The sequence below is a fragment of the Vicia villosa genome, linkage group LG3, assembly GCF_029867415.1.
Source record: "Vicia villosa cultivar HV-30 ecotype Madison, WI linkage group LG3, Vvil1.0, whole genome shotgun sequence".
NCBI classification, from domain to species: Eukaryota; Viridiplantae; Streptophyta; class Magnoliopsida; order Fabales; family Fabaceae; genus Vicia; species Vicia villosa.
In genome coordinates this window covers 83,982,615-84,003,881 of record NC_081182.1, presented here as the reverse complement: position 1 = coordinate 84,003,881, position 21,267 = coordinate 83,982,615, and the positions used below count along the sequence as shown (strand labels likewise).

General features: G+C 35.7%; 2 protein-coding genes across 3 annotated transcripts; one reads left to right on the top strand and one right to left on the bottom strand.

The window, feature by feature from the left end:
• The first annotated feature begins 2,041 nt into the window (after nucleotides 1-2,041).
• On the top strand, nucleotides 2,042-4,750 carry LOC131662094 (uncharacterized). The gene is made up of 10 exons (XM_058931787.1): nucleotides 2,042-2,488; nucleotides 2,581-2,683; nucleotides 3,053-3,271; nucleotides 3,370-3,441; nucleotides 3,547-3,633; nucleotides 3,714-3,752; nucleotides 3,838-3,936; nucleotides 4,038-4,200; nucleotides 4,287-4,396; nucleotides 4,484-4,750. Exons 1-10 carry the CDS (start codon nucleotides 2,427-2,429, stop codon nucleotides 4,568-4,570), a joined length of 1,041 nt encoding a protein of 346 aa, XP_058787770.1. The 5' UTR covers nucleotides 2,042-2,426; the 3' UTR covers nucleotides 4,571-4,750.
• Nucleotides 4,633-9,010, bottom strand: LOC131662093 (sucrose synthase 5-like). Of its 2 annotated transcripts, none has more exons than XM_058931785.1 (13): nucleotides 8,707-9,010; nucleotides 8,419-8,573; nucleotides 8,136-8,328; nucleotides 7,795-7,913; nucleotides 7,497-7,713; nucleotides 7,319-7,414; nucleotides 7,063-7,236; nucleotides 6,801-6,917; nucleotides 6,286-6,452; nucleotides 5,906-6,130; nucleotides 5,257-5,823; nucleotides 4,943-5,170; nucleotides 4,633-4,820 (listed from the first exon to the last, which is right to left on the bottom strand). In XM_058931785.1, exons 1-13 carry the CDS (start codon nucleotides 8,941-8,943, stop codon nucleotides 4,790-4,792), a joined length of 2,526 nt encoding a protein of 841 aa, XP_058787768.1. In that variant the 5' UTR covers nucleotides 8,944-9,010; the 3' UTR covers nucleotides 4,633-4,789. The 2 variants fall into 2 exon arrangements, with proteins under 2 accessions (XP_058787768.1, XP_058787769.1); XM_058931786.1 differs by having other exon boundaries at nucleotides 4,633-4,817; nucleotides 8,707-9,009.
• Between the last annotated feature and the right edge of the window lie 12,257 nt (nucleotides 9,011-21,267).

Sequence of the window (21,267 nt, the reverse complement as noted above, 5' to 3'; positions counted from 1 at the left end):
AATAAGTAATGTGTTCTTCCTAGGAAGTAAAGAGAAGACTCCATATCGGAGACGAACCAAATCCAAAAATAAACAAAAAAGAAGCATGTCGCTTATATCTTTCTATGACGAGGAAGTAATCAATGGGGTGTCAAACCATCAATTCCCATTTGGGCACGATGGATAGGTTTGATGGTTGTCGTATACTATTCAATCAGGTATGTTCCAATGACATCATATATTCAAATATATTTAGTTTCATGAGGCTCAAGCATCACCTAAAACCATATTGTGGTGGATTTCTTTAAGGGTTTGACAGCTTTGACACCAAACCCTTAGGTTATATAGAGTTGTCAGTGTCATTTGGAGTAGGCGAGAGAGTGAGAGTTATGAATGTCAGATTCCTAATAATTGGTTGCAAATATATTTAAAACGGTTTCAATGGATGAAAACACCAAATAAACTATCTGATGTATCATTAATGAGTCATCTAAAGTTTAAATTTCACATCAACACAGAAGAATTTCTACCCTTGAGATGGACTTAGGAGCGTCTCAAACCTATTTTTTTAGTATTACTGGAAACTCTGGGGATCCTCTGCCACAGAAATTTTAGATATGGATCAAGTAAACTTAGATGCTCGTTTTGAGCCACAGCCCATTGTTGAGTCGCATGTTTGTGTGGTTTTCTTCATTGTGAATTCCATCGAGGCATAAGATAATGACACTCTTAACCTTATCAGTCATCTTGGTCTTCTCCATTTGTGTTAGACTTACCGACATCAATGTCTTACCTTTCAATACTTTTGCATACTTTTGTTGAATCAAGATTGCTTGCATTCTTATTTTTCACAACCTAAAATCATTTTCTCTAGAAACCTTTTCGATAATTCATTTAAAACTCATGATGCTTACTTGTAAACTTCAATCATTTTGCCCCACGATGGGTGTCACTTGTTGTGAAATGAAGGTTTCAAACGAACAAAGAACAATAATGTGTGGGACAAAGAATAAAAGAAACTACATTAAAAAAGTCTCATTCAACAACAATCTACCAATTTAAACAATGCAAAACCACAAGCTAACAAGAATAAAGATAAAAGTAGAAAATTAATACATAGAAAATTATTTACCTAGTTCAATCTGAAATAATATACTCTAAGAAAGATAGGAACTCTCTGGTCCACTATCAATCAAGAGTCTCAATAACATATTGCAAATTAGTTACAATAAATTAGTTCAACAAATACATAAAATACTTCTTATTTTTTTACTTATTTGTGATTCAATCCCCCGCCTTTAAATGTATGAACCACTCCATTTCAATGAACATGAAAGTATTTTTCAATCTTTAAAAAACCTATAAAAATCTTTCAATTCTTAAGATAACAAATTCATAAATATTCTCTTTGTCACTCTAATTTTTTCCTTAGAAGACTCCTATCCTTAAAAAAAAAAAAACTTTGAATATGTATGATTCACCTTTCGAAATTGCACCAAACCCTCGTCCCGCACCTAACACATAATAAAAGGAAGCGGCAAAAATGAAAATAATCAAACTTTTATAACTCAAAAAAGAAAAATCTTCAAATTTTACCACAAGAGATATTTTAAGGCTAAACAATAATATACATGAATTTTTTAAGAGAAATCTATGTGATCCTTTGGTAATCCATTTTCCCGAACATGTCATATGACAATTTGTTCAATAGATGAATGTGAATGTAATAATAGATGAATTTGAATTTTGTAGTGGTTGAACTAAGGTGAGTGCACATCACATGTATTATGATGAGTAGTGGATCACTCACATTCATCAGAGTATCAAATCACACAAAGTGACAAAACAATAAGATGTAACAACTTATGAATTAATAGAAAAAAATGAGATAAAAAAGTAAAAATGATATAAAGATGACAAAAATAATCCAAACATAAGTTCACGGGTCACTCACTGTTTCATCTTCTTTGTTAAATTCAAATTAAATAATACAAAAAAGTATACACTATACTCACCCCACTACCTACACCTAGCTACATGCCAACAATTCATTCATTCATTCATACACTTCTCATGATTTTTTCACATTTTTCAATCCATTTATTTGCAAAAAGCTGCACACAAATATAACTAATTGGTGCAGTTAAGCTGCAGATAATTGCTTAAAAAGCTAAATAGCTTTTTAATTATGTATCTTAAAAAAATAATAAGAATGAGCTAACATAGTATATATATAATTAGCTAAATTTATATCACTTTTTTTTCATAATTTATTCTGGTTAAGGGTATGGTTATGGATTCAGCTATTTGTTCTTGGTTTCAAGGCTTGTTTTTGTTAGCATTGGTTTGGTTTTTTAGCTATGGAAGTGTTGATGGAGCTTCATCCAGTACAGTGAAAGTTGGAAATATTTCAAAGGTGGAAGATGCTGTGAATTTTCATATTTACTATGGCCAAACTTTCAAAGTTATTAAGAATGCTGTTGATGGCCAGAGCTATCTTCTTCTTCAGGTACTTAACTTTCAATCTTTGTTGAACTTTGTTTCCACTAATTTTTTGCAAGTTTGCTAAGATGTGTTTCTATGAATTCCTCTCATTGGTAGAATAACTCAAGGATTGCATCAAGGACTAAGTATTGCACTTCGAGAATCAAATCATTTGTCATACCGTTGTCGAATTTTTCTGTTGATACAGATTCTTTTCCTGGTATACTATACTAAAACTAGTGATTTCGCATTTCAATTTTTGTGATTCTTTTTATTCGTAGTGTTACGAATGTCTTATTAGAGTCCTCTGGGACGCTGAGCGGGTTGGAGTGCCCCTTGTACTCTTCTTAATATATTTCTTTCACATTTGTTGTGGCTAACATTTTTTTTTTCCTTCTTTTGAATCTATGATTTGGAACTCAAGTTTCCTTTTTAGAGGTAAGAAACTCCTACTAGTGAAATTTTATATATTACTATAAATTGTTGTTATGTTTACATTTTTTTTGTTTTGGCTTCGATTCGACCCTTAGCTCAAACCTGAAGTTGTTGTGTTAGTTCTTATATTTGTTCTTGTTATTGGCTTGAGCAGCATTTAGGCTTACTAGAGAGCTTGAAAGGCGTAACGTCGGACACTGTGGCTTCACCGTGTGTGTTGAAATTGTATAAAGAAGGACAGATTGAAATGTTGAACAAAAGTGATTATCAAATGATTTCGCAGTTTTCTGCGCACTTCTTTAGTGACACTGATCAACATTCAGCTTGCAATTTCGCAACTACAGTTCCTTTTTCGGAGGATACCCCTTTGCAAGTAAGCAACTTAATTTTACTCTCTAGAAAATAAGTCGATCCAAACAGGTCTTAAGGAAATGCTTAGATAACTTATGTAAGATGCATTCACTTTGACAGAGAGCAGAATGGATTAAGTTCATAGGAGCTTTTGCAAATGTTGAAGCTAGAGCCAATCAAGTCTATACTACAGTAAGATCGAACACCGATCATTCAATGGCATAACTATTAACTATATTACCGCTACATCGAGATTTTCTAATTTATGTTACTGAGAAATGGCTTGTTACTGAATAGGTTAAGGAGAACTATTTGTGCTTGGCCGAAATCGCAAAATCTCGAACTTCATTCAAGCCAACTGTAGCTTGGATGAAATATAACAATGTATGTATCCTCTTCAGTTTTTTCGGCTTTTGCTTATCGAAACAAAATGAGTTGTAACTTAGTATCATGTAACTTTGCAGGGTGTTTGGTCTTTTACAAAGGAAGCATATTATTTGAAGGTATGAAATGAAACCATAGCTATCTGTTAGAGAAATATGTGATTCTGGTCTATATCTATATTTTGATTTGAAAAATTGCGAACAGTATGTCGAAGATTCGGGAGGCGAGATTTTGGATGCCAACAAGAACACTTACAATGTTTCTGATCCTGATGACTTAGAAGAATTGCATGCCATTCTATGTGTGAGTTCAAAATATAACACTCGTTTCGACTAAATCACGTGAATTAAGAAAGTTAATAGTAGTATCGAATTTGTTAACAGTTAGTTTTTCTGATGATGTAGACTGTGGAAGTAGTGATTGATGAAACATTAACTTCTGATCCACTCAACTACACGTTATCAACGTTTATCCAAAATCTAAACGTCGAAGACCGTTCTTGTTTTTCCTTTCTAACAAACACAAGCCTATGGAGATATGACAAACGGATTCAAACTACGGCTCTTGGTACGTCTCAGCATCGAAACACGCTAGCCTTTTATGATTTTCTAGTGAAATATGCTTAACTTTTGTGTAATTTTCTGCATGTTAAGACTGGTACAATGGAGCAGTCGCGCAACCTCAATTGGTATTAGCAGATCTTATTGAAGTTTTATTTCCAACCGGAAATTACAACATCACTTACTTTAGGAACATTGTTAAGGTATTTTTTCCATTGCAAAAATTTAAAGAAATCGATGTTTTTTATTCGTATTTTCTACCGACTAAGTTGTTCATGTCAATCTTGCAGGGCGAAACACCGATAAATATTGGTCCTGAAATGTGTGACAGGGAAATATCCTCAACATTGGATCCTACAATAGTACCATGTGGATGATTTATCTTTAAACAACGAGTATTTATAGTTTTATACGTTCGATTTTCCTCCGCCATTAGAAATTACTACAAAGCATTTTATTGATAACATAGAAACATTAGTCATTTTGTAACAGATACACAATTTATTTGTAATGATGAATTAACAGTGTGAGTAAGATTTTCCCGACTAGTTTTCGCACGTCCGAAAATAAGTTACATTAACTTGCATAGTTCGATCTTAACTCTGTGATCTGGACTTCGAACGCCTGCTGCAGCAAAACAAACGGCATAAACTTCTGATAGAGAAAATTTTCTAGTGAAACAAAATCGATGTTTTAGTAACTTTTGATTTTATTTTGTCGAAATTTTCTTTATTGCTTGTTTGACATACCTGCTTGTTCCTTGTTTTTTGAGACTTTGCTGCTTGGAGTTTGGCACTGGTTGTTGAGGTTCTTCTCTTAGAACAGGTATATTACTGACCAAATTCTTAAACATAAGGTTATAGAACATCCAAATGTATCTTTGTTTTGCTTTTTTCGAATCGTTATTCACTGTCCTCCAAAATGTATAAAGGCTTCCCATATTCAACAACTTGTTTGCATAGATCTTCCATGTATAGCTACAAAACAAACCAAGCAATCTTGATTCTTAACTCATTGTTGCAAATGTTAAATAATAGTTATAGTTAGTGTTTTTTTTACGTACCGTTCGTTAATGCGCTGCAATCCCGCCGCAGAAATCATGTTCCAATGAGTCGAATCCACTTTACATTTTTCAAAGAAATCGGCTATTTTGTTGCTTGATTCGTCTCCGTTGAGCGGATCAATATGGAAACCGGAAACGCTGTCCACGATAATTTCTGCTGGACCTCCATGGTTAGTAGCGAAAGTAGGCAAACCGCAGTTCATTGCTTCGATGACAGTTAGACCGAATGCTTCATACAAAGCAGGCTGCACAAAAGCTCCTTTTGTGTCAGCAATGAAGCGATAAAGCTCTCCATTGCGATGTCTATCGGTCTGCGCAACAATCCATCTAAATTGTCCCTTCAGCTGGTACTTCTCGATTAAATCGTGCATTTTTCTTATTTCTGCCATTTCTTCTCTATCTTTTGATTTCAGAGGATCAAAGAAGCCTCCAACTATGACAAGGTTCACTAGGCTTCTCAATCTCTTGTTCTTTCCATACCATTCGACTAAACCGGTTATGTTCTTTACAACATCGAGTCTCGCCATTGAGAAGATAATAGGTAGTCTTTTGTTTTCTAGATATCCACTGTTTCCATAACAATAATTTTATCGAAAATTAACCATTTTGTAAAATATTCGACAAAAGAATCGCAAACTTTGTGACTTACATATGATCTTTGTTATCCACTTTACTATATAGTAAGTCTTCAATGGCAGGATGAAACTGAGTGAGTCTTTTGTCTTTCTCTGTGTAAGGAAAATAGACTGATTGGTCAGCTCCAGGTGCAGCTATGTTGAACTTCGGATCGAATATATTTATCCCCGAAACAACTCGGCATAGCCCCGGGAGTGTAAATGTTGCATGACTTTCATATTGTCCAGGTTTATCCTTGCTGCAAGGAAAAATACTTTTAAGTTTCTTCCATTTTTCAAATTTTCATCAATGTCGATGTGTCTGTGTCGTGTCAGATGTTCGTCTTGTGTCGGTGCTTTATGCAGAAAGGTTGTGAAATAAAATATTTTTGTCCTTTTAACTAATGGGACTAACCTTCCAGCGATTTCCTGATATGTGCTAGTTATGATGAAATCGGATGCATTCATTGCAATCGTATCGGCCATGAACTGACACGAGAAGTGATACTTCGGGTCTAATTCTTTCCACTTGACATCTGAATCTTCATACTTAGTCTTCTCTAAAGCATGTGCTATAGTTCCCTGGTTTTCAAGCAACCTCATTTATTAATTTATGCAGAAAAAAGAACATCCTTTAAAGTCACAAAATTGTAGTTGAATAATAGGAAATTAAATTCCAATAGTATCATCTAAGTCATCTTAAGTTTCAATAAAGCAGAGTCGTCTTAAGTTTTCAGAGACTCTGTGTAGGTTTACCATGATTTGATTGTGTAAAAACAAATAAGGACCATATTTTGTCACGGTTTAACCATGTCAAATAATTTGTGAGGCCCTTTTTAACCACGGTTTAACCGCGACAAATTTTGGGCCCTGTGCGATAGCCCGTCTTTGCACGCCCTAAAAGACGGCCCTGAATAAAGGGATAGTGACCTGAGTTATCTTAAGTTTGCTAGCCATAAGAGAAGCTGCCAAATTCCCATCTGTGTAATTTCCTATAACAAGATCTGGTTTTCCTTCCATGATGTTGAGAATCTTAGTTGTCGCATCCTATAACATGAACCAAAGAACTAGTCAAACGGAAAATTCGTAAGAGAAAAAAGTCTTAGGACGCGTCTAGTTATAAACACATTTTCAAGCTATATCTTCTTCAATGTGAGACTCTGAAAAATCCGTATAGCAAATATGCATATACCTGAGTAAACCTCTCAAGATAAGGATAAATGTCGAAGCGAGAAACCCATTGACGCAGGACTCCTTTATCTGTCTGAAAAGGCACACGTAGAATTTTCGAGTGTTGAGTATCAATGATTGGTTCCAATTCCTGATTGCATTTGGTTCCTTGTGCATCAGGTATGAGCCTTGTGACCTATCATTGTCAATAACAAACACTTTTATATATAAGTTATCATAATATATAGAGAATCATGATTCTTTTGCATGAAACATACCACAAGAATTTGAGGCTTCACTTTTAAGCCTTGATGCTTAATTCTAAGTAGCATTTCTGCTTCCAAAGCTCTCACTTGATCCAATATGTAAACTACCTGTTCAAGATTGTAGAAAAAGTTTTGAAATCAGTTTGTGTCGTCTAAAAGTAACGCGACTACTCAAGTTTAGAAATGCTACCTGCCCGCCGGTATCTGGCAAGCCGAGAACATCGGCTTGACCAAAATAACCATGAATAGAGAAGATCACAACATTGAATATCGTAGGAACTCGACTGAAAAACTTTTCCATGTTTATCGGGTCTGGAGCTTGGAGTATTTCGGACAAAGCTCTCATTGTATCCTTCACTCTTCCTGCAGTATCTCCCCATCCTCTTTCAAAACCCCACTGCTTAAACCTATGAATGAAAATCGTATTGAATTAGCGAATCACAAAGATATATAGTGCTCAATTTAACAGTATAAAGAGCTTTGTTTACCTTGGTTCAAAATCATGATAGGGAGTATCTAATGGAAGTGCTGAGAGGAATGCATCAGCCACTGTTAGTGCCATCTGCAGCTTTGCAACTGAGCTCAACGTATCGTTTATCATTAGACTCTGTCAGTTTATACGACAAAAAGAGCGATGAATAACCAAAATTACATTACAAATTTACAATGTGTGTACCACGAATGGACTAGTTAAATCTGATCGAACCGGAGTTGAACGGATTTGAACCATAGTTGGTTCAACCAAGGTCTCTCTGGTTCGATCACGTGTTTCTAAAACTGGTGTACGGTGTGTGTGAATTATTAAAATGAAGTTATTCAATGTATTTACTTCTCCTTGATGAGTTAGCGATAATAAGTAGTTGTATATAGGTTTTGTTTTCGCCAATTTGCCACTAAACCGCGAAGTTAAGAACTTTGAAACAAAATGGAGTCCATTTCCAATTGAAGTAGGCAAGGTTAAGTTAGGAATAGGAAAATCAAATGCTCCAAAATCTGCTTCCAACGCGTTTTCATCGTTCGCCCTGCAACATAGAACCAAGTTAACCATAAAATTTTGTTACAGGTTGAAAACTGTAGACTATAAAATTATAAGTGAAATGAGATGTAGATACCATTTTTCGTCGTATATTCTTTCCTTGAATTTGAGGTAATCGGTGGACGTTATAGGTTCAACTGAAAGATTCTCAGAGCTCACTTTTACATATTCCCAAACACCAGGATCTTGCCTTACAGCAAAAGCAACATATGGTGGATCAACAATAGCTTCCTGCAATGAGTCACATTAAAACATTATTATTACTCTTCTGTCATATTATAAATATTACGTCAAGATTATATAAAAATAGCAGATAAATGGGCAACAAGCTGCGCCGCTAAAGATTAATTAGAAGAAACTTAACCTGTGTACAACTTAATAAGAAGCCAAGATTGCCTTCCAATATTTGATTCTTATCTCTCTGGTCATTTATAACTTGCTCCATTTCTTCCATCAAGTCATGAACTTTTATGATCCTTCTACCTTTCTCAAGGTACTTGGCAAAGCACCTCTTCATATGGTACCTACTATGCTTCGATTCGTCGGATGACATGTTGTCTTTTATCGATTCCGTGCGCTTCAAGCCTGATGCAGAAGCCATGGAACTAAAGATGTTGTGTATATGGCTGTTTCTATAAGTTGATGTCTAATGCATAGCTATTTATATGTTGTAGATTATGAATTGGGTCCCATGCATAGGTGCAAGAGTGGGAGAAAGAACATTTTGAAGGACCAATGAGCATGTCTAAGGGAGAACTATTGGTATCATTCTTTTCTTCTTTAATGTTCATGAGGCCATTATGTGACAGAATATGTGAAGTTGCCATCTTCAAGGCATTTGCTTCTATGTCTTATGTTATGTACAAATAATTAAAGACGCATTGTTGAAAAGGTGATAAATAGCTTTAAAAAGAATGTTAGAACAAATAATAGCATAAAACCGTTCACTTAAACAACTAAATCTATTTAATTTGTTGGTATGTGTTGTGAAATCAAAATATCAAGGTCAAAGACACTAAGAGCATCCACATCCATACCACCCAATTTGGTGGTATAAATGGACCCCACTTAATATAAAATATTATTTCACACTTCTCAATTATTTAAACCACTAATTAAAATTTGTAAATATCCATACTACCCATCTAAAAACTTAAAATGGGTCCCACTAATCACACAATATACACTAAAAAATTGAAAAGCACCGTAGCATTATTTGGATATGGTGGTTATGTAATACTACACCATTTGCATTCAATTATCCATACTATTATGACACAAGTGGTACATGTGGCAAATACCACCCCCTATATTTATGCTCTAAGAATAAATGACACGTGAGACAAAGACAATGAGAGTTAATTAAAAGACTTCAAACAAAATTAATTTGTAAGCAAGCAAGTGTAAGTAAATCTACAAGAATAAGAAGAAAAATAAAAATACACACAAAATAAGTTTATCGAGTTTGATCAAATCGATCTATTATGAGAGAGATCAACTTTCTGATCTACTACAATGTAAGAGTTGTTACACAAAATTATAAGATAAGTTTCAAAAAATAATTCTTTCAAATGTATTAAAACGCTAAAAATCCTTTCATTTGTCTCTCTAAGTTTCTCTTTCTAGGAAATACTCATTTTCACTCTCTATCCAAAAAAAGGTTGAACACAAAAGAAGGAGGCATTGTGTCTTCACCAAACACAATGTGTTTATCCAAATACGCTACGTTCTCGCAAATTTATTCATAAGGTTTCTTGAGTCAATCTCCACAATTTCACACCTTGACTTTGAAACTGATGGTGATGTCAATGTACTCATCAATCACCTTATTGCTCTCTTCAAATATTGATTTAGATAATGATTTGGTAAACACATATATCAGATTCTCTTCCGAAACCATCATCTGAACCTCAATCTCCTTCGACTCGATCATGTTCGTTATGAAGTGCAAACAAATGTCAATGTGATTTGTTCTCTCATTATACACTTAATGATTTTCCTAATGAATGGAATTTTGACTATCATAATGTATCTTCACACATTCTTGAGTGATCCATAACTTCTCAATCATATTTTTCAACTGTGAGATATTAGATCGAACTCTAGTATGATCGAAGGGTAGCTTCTTGGTTCGACAGTCCGACAGGGTTAAGCATGAAGTCGAAGGTTGTTCACATGCTGGTGTCGAAATGTGCATGTTGTAGTCGAAGATGGATCTAGCATGCAGGTGTCTAAGATGCTAGGGTTGTTAGCATGTTAAATTAGGTTTTAGTGTTTAAACCCTAATTTGTTAAGTTAGCTTGTGTATTAAGTTAGCTTATGTAATGAGCCTTGTGGAAAAAGTCCATTAATTAGTATGTTAGATTTTATCATAAATAGCATACTAGTCTCTCATCATTGCACACTATAAATCCTAATTTAGGGTGAGAGAGGTTATTTGTTATTCTTGTAAATCTTGTTTTCTAAGAGAAAGTAAAAGAATAGCAGTTATAACCAATTCTTGTGTTCTTCCTCTTCCTTGTTCTTTATTCTTTCCTTGTTTTATACTTCGTTATTGGCATTGAATTCACAACATCAACCATTTAACCAAGACAATATTTTATGTTTAAGTGGTAGATAATGCGACTGTTGATTGTTGATTTTTCTTCCAGCTTATAGTTATTCAAAACAACTTAAACACAATCCGATAAGGATTTTTTAGTGTTTATATTTCCCGCATAGTTTGCATCCACAAAACCATCCAAAGTGTCTTCCTTTTAAGCTTTCTGTGTATTTCAATTCATCCTTTGATGAACCATACAAGTACTTTAGAATCCACGTCAAAACCTTCCAATAAACTTAACCAAAAATTTCCATAAATTGACTTAATATACTAACTTCATATGCTAAGTTTTATCTACTACAAACCATAATTTGTTTTATTGTTAAAAGCGTTGGTGGCTGGAGATGGAGACGAGAAATGGGTTTCCGATAAAGTTTTCCAATCTAAAAGATGTTTGGTTCCCTAAAGAGAACATGAGGATAAGAGAGATAAAAATGTTTCCTTTTTCCGTTTCGAGCTGTGACGAACGGAGAAGGAGAAACATTGGTCGACGACGAGGTTGATCGAAACAAAAATTCAATCGGTTTATTCGGAAGACCGTGAGATGAGGAGTGCGAATATGAATTTGATTTTTCCATTGGAGATGGTATTGGCCATAGATAGGGTGGAGGGGTGGCGGCGGTGCTAGGGTTTGAATGGAAAAGAGAAAGGGGAGAGAGAGAGAGAGAGAGAGAGAGAGAGAGAGAGAGAGAGAGAGGAGAAGAGAAATGTTTGGGGTTATGTGTATACAAGAGAGAGGGATGGAAAATGAGATGAAGTGAGAAAGTATTGTATGTAAGGTGGAAAATGAGTGCCACGTGTCATTGTTGGAAAGACTTGGTTTATAAATTAATTGATTTATTGTTAAATACCCATTAGCCCTTTATGTAGTATAAATTTTTTGAATAGATGAGGGTAAATTAGAGAAAGTGGTATTAGTTTATTTTCTTAGTTATATTGTTGATAATAGTATATGTAACAAGAGAAAGACAAAAAAAAAATCAAAAATGTTTGAAGTAGAGTTATCACACGAAAGTATTTGAAGTAGAGCTATCACACGAAATTCTTATAAGATTTCTTAACAATCACAATCTAAAAAATAGTCACCCTAGAGATGAATAGAATTGTTTATAGTGTTTGAAGTAAAGCTATCACACATGATTTCTATTGCAGTAATACATTAACAGCTATTCATAACAATACTCTGTATGTGTTATTTATAACAGGAAAAATACAATGGTTACATCAATCATATTTGTCGAAATAAGATAAAATGTATGTTTACCTTCTATTTTTGTAAAGAAAATATTCTAAAATATGTTTACCTTCTATTTTCAATAGGAGCGAAAGTTTAAAAAGCATTTTAAAAGAGGTCATGCGATCGAATTTAGGTACAAATGAATTCATTAATAATAATATGATAATGAATAAACTAATCAACAATATGGAAAATAACCAAATTGGATTCAAACAAATATGTTTGAGTATAATTTGATTAATTGATATAACACAAACTTAAGCTTAAACATTAAATCACCAAAAAGAAATGCTTACCTAATATAACACAGACCAAAGTTTAAACACTAAATCTTTATGAAAAATAAACCATAAGCACATTTAAACTATAAATTAATTAGGACCTAACATGTGAATTCTATACATAAATTAAAAGAGATAAGTGATATAGAAATTGTACATCGGGATTTATTCTGGTCCGGTGCGTCGTCCTCGCTTGCACCTAGTCCAGTCTTCAATGGCAAACCATTGAAAATTGTTAAGTCTTCCAATAATCGAAAATTTAAAAGTTTATTTTGTTATAAAAAATAATCATAGACAAACTAAAAACTAAATAGTACATAACACATATCTAAATATTGATTCTCCTCTTTATGTACACAACTCACTAGGATGCAAATCCTTCAAGATCTTAAATTTTTAAGCAAACCACCTTCTCAAAATCAAAACACTCCAAAATTTCATTCACAATGATCTTCACTCGATCCTAATGAAATTCCCTTGTCAGAGTCTTTGAACTTGTTAAAGGTTCTAAAAACTCATAGACCTCTCAAAGAAGAAACTCTTTATTGGATGTCAATATCAAAAAATCACAATCACAATATGATTCCTCAATCTTATAACAAGTAATTTTCATAAGAATATTAGAACACCTAATAAATTGTTAGACGCTGGCCTGAGGATCTAGAGGGGGGGTGAATAGATCTCACAGAGTTTTTCGGAATTATTTCGAACTAAAGCGAAAGCGGTTCTGAATCGACTTGCGTCTATTCCGGACCGTTATTGCAAGGGTCGTATATGTGACAAAACCACAAGATAATTGAGATTAATGATGAAGTGATATGTTATCGAATCAATACGTTTCACTGCTGAAAATCAATTATCTTCTAAATTGACAAACTTTGGTTTGCAATGCAGTAATAATGGAATAAGCAAAACGACAAACACTTGGTGATAATGTTCAAATTGATGATGATTCAAGATGTGGTGAATTGTGATGTTTATGCAGAATTTTAATTCACAATTTTAACACTTGAATCGTTAATCAATTTTGCAATTATGACCAAATATGAACAGAACGTAAATGAAAAGATAAAAGCGACAAGAACACGATATTTGTTCAGGCAGTTCGTCGATCGTCCTCGCTACGACTACGTCTGCCCCCAATTCCAAATTGAAATTGGGAAATCTTCCATTAATGTTGAAAGCAGTTTATACAAAGAAGAAAACAAAGCGATAAACAATAAACCAAATTTGTCGATCCTTTGAATCTTCTTCCCCCTTAATCTTGAACCAGATCAAGGTGATCCAAGAGCTTCACTTGATCCCTTTTCTGCAGTGTCTTGAATTGCCTTGAACCCTTGTTCTTCAATCTTCACACTCAGATGGATCCTCGATGAAACCTCTTGATAAAAACCCCCAAGAAACACCTATCTTGGAGGACAAAACCCTCGGATTTTATTCACCAAAAACCACACAAATCTTCACCCACTAGGAATCTTCAATTCCGTTCCATGGACGTTATCGAACTCGATCACTAACCCTCAACGCAAGAATGATTATGTGTAATTGTGTTGGAGATGACGAAGAACGAAGATGAGAAGCCTTTGTGTATCTTTCAGTCGTTGGTGTTCTATTCAATAATTGAACCTTGGACAATATATATGAGAGCTTATCAGTTGGAGCAGAGAAAACCAGAAATTCTGGCATTTTTGATCAGATAGGTCGACCTCTTGTGATGCTTAGGTCGACCTAACAGAGCTGCATATTCTTTTTGATCAGATAGGTCGACCTCTTGTGGTGCTTAGGTCGACCTAACAGAGCTGCATATCCTTTAGATGTTATTTGTTCCCAATTAGGTCGACCTGTTAAAGGAGTAGGTCGACCAGAATCCACTTCAGATGCGTTTTGGGGACATTTCCTCAGATTAGGTCGACCTAGTTGATGTGTGGGTCGACCTAGCAGAAGTGTATGAGATTTTCTCCATTTTAGGTCGACCTGGGTTGACAGTAGGTCGACCTAGCTGCTGCTTTTCTGCATTTTTCTTGTTTTGCTTGTGTTGAGTCGACCTATATGCATAGTAGGTCGACCTGCTCTGTCATAAGTGACCAATGCTTGCTTTTCTTTTGAGTTCTTCTGCTTGTGCCTTGTTGCTTGTATGCTTGTTGAGTTTGCCATGAATCAAAAACATCTTTGTGAGTGTGATCTTGTATTCACATACTCCCCCTTTTTGATGATGGAAAACCGGTAGTGGAAGCTTTGGCAATGAGTAGTAAAAGCTCCCCCGTACACTCAGCATCTATTCACTCAGCTGAGCTCCCCCGTACACTCAGCATCTATCTCCCCCTTTGACAACATCAAAAAAGATACAAGAAAAACAGAAGAATAACGAGAGAAACATAGATAACAATACCAGCATTCATAGTAATAGATAAAATGTAGATAGCGAAACCATGAGAATCAAACATGTTTAAGGGTACACTTTAACATACATGATAATCCAAGAGATTAAAAAAAACAGTACGACAATATGTAAGAACATAACATAAGGATAATGAAATGAAATGTAATAATATGATGATATGATGGAGAATGCATCCTAACGCCTGCCCCCTTCTTCCCCTTCCTCTTTGAAATGTATGAGGACGATCCTCTTCAACTTGTTCCAACAGATCAAGCACGGAGTGGTTTAGAGTATTGAAGCTTTGACTTATATTTGCATGATGATTCAGTGCAGTCTCCTCAAGCTGATTCTGTCTTAGAGTAGAGTTTGATGCAAATGTCTCAGTCATTTTTGTGGTCTTGAACCAGGCTGTATAGAGATTGATATTGACGTTGTTGTTCGTCATATCGATCTTGTTGAAGTTGTTGCATGTTCTGGAACTGAAGCTGCTGTGTGTCAAAGTGTTGTTGCTGTAGGAGTTGCATATTTTCAAGCATGGAGATGATGTTGGACTGATCCGGCGGAGGTGGAGCCGTGTATCCCCAAGGAATTTCTTCCTCTTGAGGAGGTACATATTGCCAATTTGAGTCCGTGTCATGAGCTACATCTTCCATGGTGTGATCCTCATCATTTGCTATTTCTTGATCATTTCCTTCTTCTTCATTCCCTGCAATGTGACCAAATTCCGTAGGATCATCATAGTTGTAGATGATCTTTTCGGTTCCCTTTTGAATGAGATAGTAGGTTTTCTTATTTGGATCCCAATGGTATCCCATGAGGGTTAAGGTTGTTTGGGAGAAGTCTTGATTCTGTTTCATGTGAATGTAGGACAATCCATCGAGTTTCATGCCGAAATGGTTCACGATTGTTTGAATGATTGAGCCATAGCATAGAGCAGTAGTCTTCTGCTTTACCTCTTCAAACTTGGCAGTTAGAAAGTGTGGCCAGTGCACACGTGTCCTGTTTTGAATCAGGTACATTAACACAACCTCATTTCGTTCAATCCTTGAGAATCCGCCTGCTCGTGGTTGAATGACTCTTGAGATAATCCAGTTGAGGAGCCTAGAATCTCTTTTTAGGTGACCGGCTGTGATGGATTCATTTTGCTTGTCAAAGACGGCAGGGTCTTTGAGAATAGATTTCATGTAGGCGACATGATCATAGTTGGCCGGAAAGTCACCGTCTTCTATACGAACTTCATCTCCTAAGAGTGTAAGACCAAAGATACTTATCCAGGCTCGTTTGTCAACAATATGGGATCTCGACCCCATCTTAAACCTAAAATTACAACCTTCCTCTCTTGTGAACCCTGCATAGAAAGCCCTAACAGTGTTTTCACAATACGGTGTGGCACACTCCAAAAGGGGGTGAACATTTTGATGCTGAACAAGACTGACAACATCAGGAATGTGCATGTGCTTAGCAACATGTTGATTATAGATATATTGCTTGACTACCTTCCTTTTCATTTGCCATTTTTCAAAATTTTCTTTGCAATCAGGATGAACAAGGGCTACAGCACTTACTGGTTGAGAGGATGATCCAGATGCGATTTCCTTTCCCTTTCTTGATTTTGGAGGCATTCTTGCTGATGATTTGTGTGAGAGGGATGATTTTTGACAACCTTTGGGTTTGAGGAATTAGGGTTGGCCGTACACAATGATGTGAGAATGAGTGGGAAAGAAAAGAGGAATGATTATGAATGAATAGGGATGGGTCGGGTCGACCAACAGACCCAAATTTGGAAATTTTTGACGCAGTAGGTCGACCTAAATGAAGGCTGGGTCGACCTAACAGAGAAGCCTTTAAAAAATTGCAGATTAGGTCGACCTAAAAAGAGGGTAGGTCGACGTAACTGGGCATTTTTGGTTTCTGCTGAAAGTTTTCTTCTGTAGGTCGACTCAGATGCAGGTTAGGTCGACCTAAGTTGCTTCAAATGTTTGAAATGCCTTAGGGATGTTACTAAATGATGCATTTATGCTTAGTTACTTGCTTGTATGCCCAAAACATGATATGTTATGAATGGAGATGATAGACATATATATGTAATTGAGATATATAGATAAACATATATGAAGTCACTATAAGCATGTTAATTGATAGCATATTATAGTATCAATAAAATTTTTGGAAGTGAACAATAAACATGTTACCGCTTTCTCAATATGTAGGTGTTTTGTCATCATTGTGTGGAATCCTCTTGTCAGTGTGCCATACTCCTAGATTTGATGATGAATTGTCTTGATAGAATGTTTCATAACTTGATTGCTTGATTTTGCGAAAAACTCATCTAGTATCGATTACTTGATGTTCTCCCGGATGCGGGACAGGGTCCCAAACATTATTCTGCTTAGAATAAGTTTAAATTTTCTTGCAATGCAACTTGCCAATTGCACATCAAGTAATGCGACCTTTGTGTTTTTCGGGTTAACTTGTATTTGTGATGTATCTTATACATTAGTGGTGGCCAGGTCACCTACATTTTCTTTGCCAAGTATAGTTCTTCGATTGCTGTCTTCATAGATGACATACCAAGAGTGATATGTCTTCCTTTATGTGTCTTGAGCATCAGCTATCAAGGGATCATCACCTTTCGGCGATGTCAAGACACTTTTCCTGCAAAAATTAATTTAGAATGGAAGGTCCCCAATCTTCATTGGGTCCTAGGTGGTGAGTACAGAGGTTGTTGCACTTAGGCACCCATTGAAATACTCCTTTAGGAACTAAAATTCTCCTAAATTTGCATTTTTCAATGGTATGTCCCTTTTTGCAACAATAATGACAGGTAATATGATGAGAATATGCTGTTTTGCCAGTTGATACTTTTGGTACAAAAGTGTATTTACTATATAAAGGAGTATACGATCTTTTGAACTTATTTGGATCAACCGCAAAAGTCACTTTTGGTTGTAGAGCCTTGTCTAACTTGGCTTTTAGATCTCTTACTTCTTTTTGCCAAATGTGACATGTCTCACAACCAAACCATGATGTAGGATCTATTTCAACTTTATCCTTTTGAATGTCTAGCATAGATTGTTTTAAAGCTTCCATATCCTTTTCGGTTTTCTCAACTTTTGATTCAAGATATGAAAAGATTTTCTTATTTGAGGCCAAAAGTTTGAAAGCTTTAATTGCATCTCTATGTAATTCTTCAAAAGCAAGTTTTAGTTGAGAATGAGATACCTTATCTACGAGTTCAGGTTTAAGATGACTTACAGCTTTCTTTTTCTTGTGTTGATGAGCCATAAAACATAGGTTTGCTGATTTTTCTTCATCGCTTGATGAGCTTTCACTAGATGAATCACTTTCCCATGCTATGTAGGCTCTCTTAGATTTGTTATGACCTTTGCTTTGGTTCTTCTCTTTTTCCTTCTTAAGGTATGGACAATCCGGTTTGTAGTGACCGGCTTTCCCACAATTAAAGCAAGGGCCTTTGATTTTTCCTTTGTTGTCGTCATCTTGTTTGAACTTGTTTGATTGCTTTCTATAGTTGATCAAGCCTTTGTCAGAATGTTTTGCTCCATTTTTCTTTAGATATTTGTTGTATCTTCGCACAAACAGTCCCATTTCCTCATCATCGGAGTCTTCGTCATCACTTGTATCACTATCCTCTAGCTCTTGTCTTGAGGTATTGGAGCTTGAAGCTTTTAGAGCTATTGACTTCTTCTCTACCTCTTTCTCCATGTTCTTTTCTTTCTTTGCCCTTTTCTCATGCATGTCAAGGCATTTAAGGTGTTGTTCATGTTCCTCTAGTTTACCAAAGAGAGTGGTAATGTCTAAGGTGTTTAGATCATTTGCTTCCTTTATTGCTGTAACCTTGGGTTGCCATTCCCTGTTCAAGCATCTTAAGATTTTGTTAGTAGCAACTGCATTGGAAACAGGTCTATCAAGAGAATTTAACCGATTTTTCAGGTGAACGAATCTCTTCTGCATGTTTTCGATGGATTCACCATCTTCCATGTGGAAGAGTTCGAACTCTTGAGTTAACGTATTAATCCTAGCTAGTTTGACATCATCCGTTCCCTCTTGGGCAACTTGCAATGTGTCCCACATAGCTTTAGCGGATCTACAATGGGAAACGCGATAGTATTCATCAACTCCTAGAGCTGAGATTAGAATGTTTCTCGCTTTCCAATCGTATGCATATCTCTTTTCATCTTCAGCATCCCAAGTATTTTCTAGTTTTGGAACAACTGCACCAGCTGCATTTGTCATGGTGATCTGAAAGGGACCATTGACAATAGCTGTCCAGATGTTCCTATCAATTGCATTGATGTGGACACACATACAATCCTTCCAATAGCCATAGTTTTCACCGTTGAAAACTGGAGCTCTATTGTGAGCCCCTTTAGGTCCGGAAGCCATCTTTCCAATAAGTGTTTCACGTAGCACGGAATAAACCAGAGCTCTTGATGCCACTTGTTAGACGCTGGCCTGAGGATCTAGAGGGGGGGTGAATAGATCTCACAGAGTTTTTCGGAATTATTTCGAACTAAAGCGAAAGCGGTTCTGAATCGACTTGCGTTTATTCCGGACCGTTATTGCAAGGGTCGTATATGTGACAAAACCACAAGATAATTGAGATTAATGATGAAGTGATATGTTATCGAATCAATACGTTTCACTGCTGAAAATCAATTATCTTCTAAATTGACAAACTTTGGTTTGCAATGCAGTAATAATGGAATAAGCAAAACGACAAACACTTGGTGATAATGTTCAAATTGATGATGATTCAAGATGTGGTGAATTGTGATGTTTATGCAGAACTTTAATTCACAATTTTAACACTTGAATCGTTAATCAATTTTGCAATTATGACCAAATATGAACAGAACGTAAATGAAAAGATAAAAGCGACAAGAACACGATATTTGTTCAGGCAGTTCGTCGATCGTCCTCGCTACGACTACGTCTGCCCCCAATTCCAAATTGAAATTAGGAAATCTTCCATTAATGTTGAAAGCAGTTTATACAAAGAAGAAAACAAAGCGATAAACAATAAACCGAATTTGTCGATCCTTTGAATCTTCTTCCCCCTTAATCCTGAACCAGATCAAGGTGATCCAAGAGCTTCACTTGATCCCTTTTCTGCAGTGTCTTGAATTGCCTTGAACCCTTGTTCTTCAATCTTCACACTCAGATGGATCCTAGATGAAACCTCTTGATAAAAACCCCCAAGAAACACCTATCTTGGAGGACAAAACCCTCGGATTTTATTCACCAAAAACCCCACAAATCTTCACCCACTAGGAATCTTCAATTTCGTTCCATGGACGTTATCGAACTCGATCACTAACCCTCAACGCAAGAATGATTATGTGTAATTGTGTTGGAGATGACGAAGAACGAAGATGAGAAGCCTTTGTGTATCTTTCAGTCGTTGGTGTTCTATTCAATAATTGAACCTTGGACAATATATATGAGAGCTTATCAGTTGGAGCAGAGAAAACCAGAAATTCTGGCATTTTTGATCAGATAGGTCGACCTCTTGTGATGCTTAGGTCGACCTAACAGAGCTGCATATTCTTTTTGATCAGATAGGTCGACCTCTTGTGGTGCTTAGGTCGACCTAACAGAGCTGCATATCCTTTGGATGTTATTTGTTCCCAGTTAGGTCGACCTGTTAAAGGAGTAGGTCGACCAGAATCCACTTCAGATGCGTTTTGGGGACATTTCCTCAGATTAGGTCGACCTAGTTGATGTGTGGGTCGACCTAGCAGAAGTGTATGAGATTTTCTCCATTTTAGGTCGACCTGGGTTGACAGTAGGTCGACCTAGCTGCTGCTTTTCTGCATTTTTCTTGTTTTGCTTGTGTTGAGTCGACCTATATGCATAGTAGGTCAACCTGCTCTGTCATAAGTGACCAATGCTTGCTTTTCTTTTGAGTTCTTCTGCTTGTGCCTTGTTGCTTGTATGCTTGTTGAGTTTGCCATGAATCAAAAACATCTTTGTGAGTGTGATCTTGTATTCACATAAATCACTTCTTAACTACAACTCATAATCTCTGTTACAGTTGAGCAATACTCAACAATGGTATTTTAGCTAGAGGTTGAAGATGAAGTTTTTAGAAAAATCTCACATAACACTTGCTAACACTTACGAAATCAACATTAAATTTATTTATTTTTCTTTGAGTTTAATTTGATAGAGAAAATTTGTGTGATTGGCAAAACACTCAGAGGTAAGATTATGAATGCTTTATGTAAAAGTTACGAGCTAGAGAAAGAAAATATTTTTTTGGTTAGAAATAAGGAAATAAAATAGAGTAAAAATGACACTTTGATTTGAGTTAAGATGAAAAATAATAATTTGAATCTAGCGATATAACAATTTGAGTCAAGATGAGAAAAAAACCCAGATTTTATCATGTTTGATTTTAGTCA

Coding starts and splice junctions, on each gene's coding strand:
- LOC131662094 (XM_058931787.1), top strand. CDS start 2,427: ATGGCCAAACTTTCAAAGTTATTAAGAATGCTGTTGATGGCCAGAGCT. Junction 2,489..2,580: donor AGAGCTATCTTCTTCTTCAG/GTACTTAACTTT, acceptor TCTCATTGGTAG/AATAACTCAAGGATTGCATC. Junction 4,201..4,286: donor GATTCAAACTACGGCTCTTG/GTACGTCTCAGC, acceptor CTGCATGTTAAG/ACTGGTACAATGGAGCAGTC.
- LOC131662093 (XM_058931785.1), bottom strand. CDS start 8,943: ATGGCTTCTGCATCAGGCTTGAAGCGCACGGAATCGATAAAAGACAAC. Junction 8,574..8,706: donor TCTTATTAAGTTGTACACAG/GTTAAGTTTCTT, acceptor GACTCATTGCAG/GAAGCTATTGTTGATCCACC. Junction 6,453..6,800: donor GCAAACTTAAGATAACTCAG/GTCACTATCCCT, acceptor CTTGAAAACCAG/GGAACTATAGCACATGCTTT.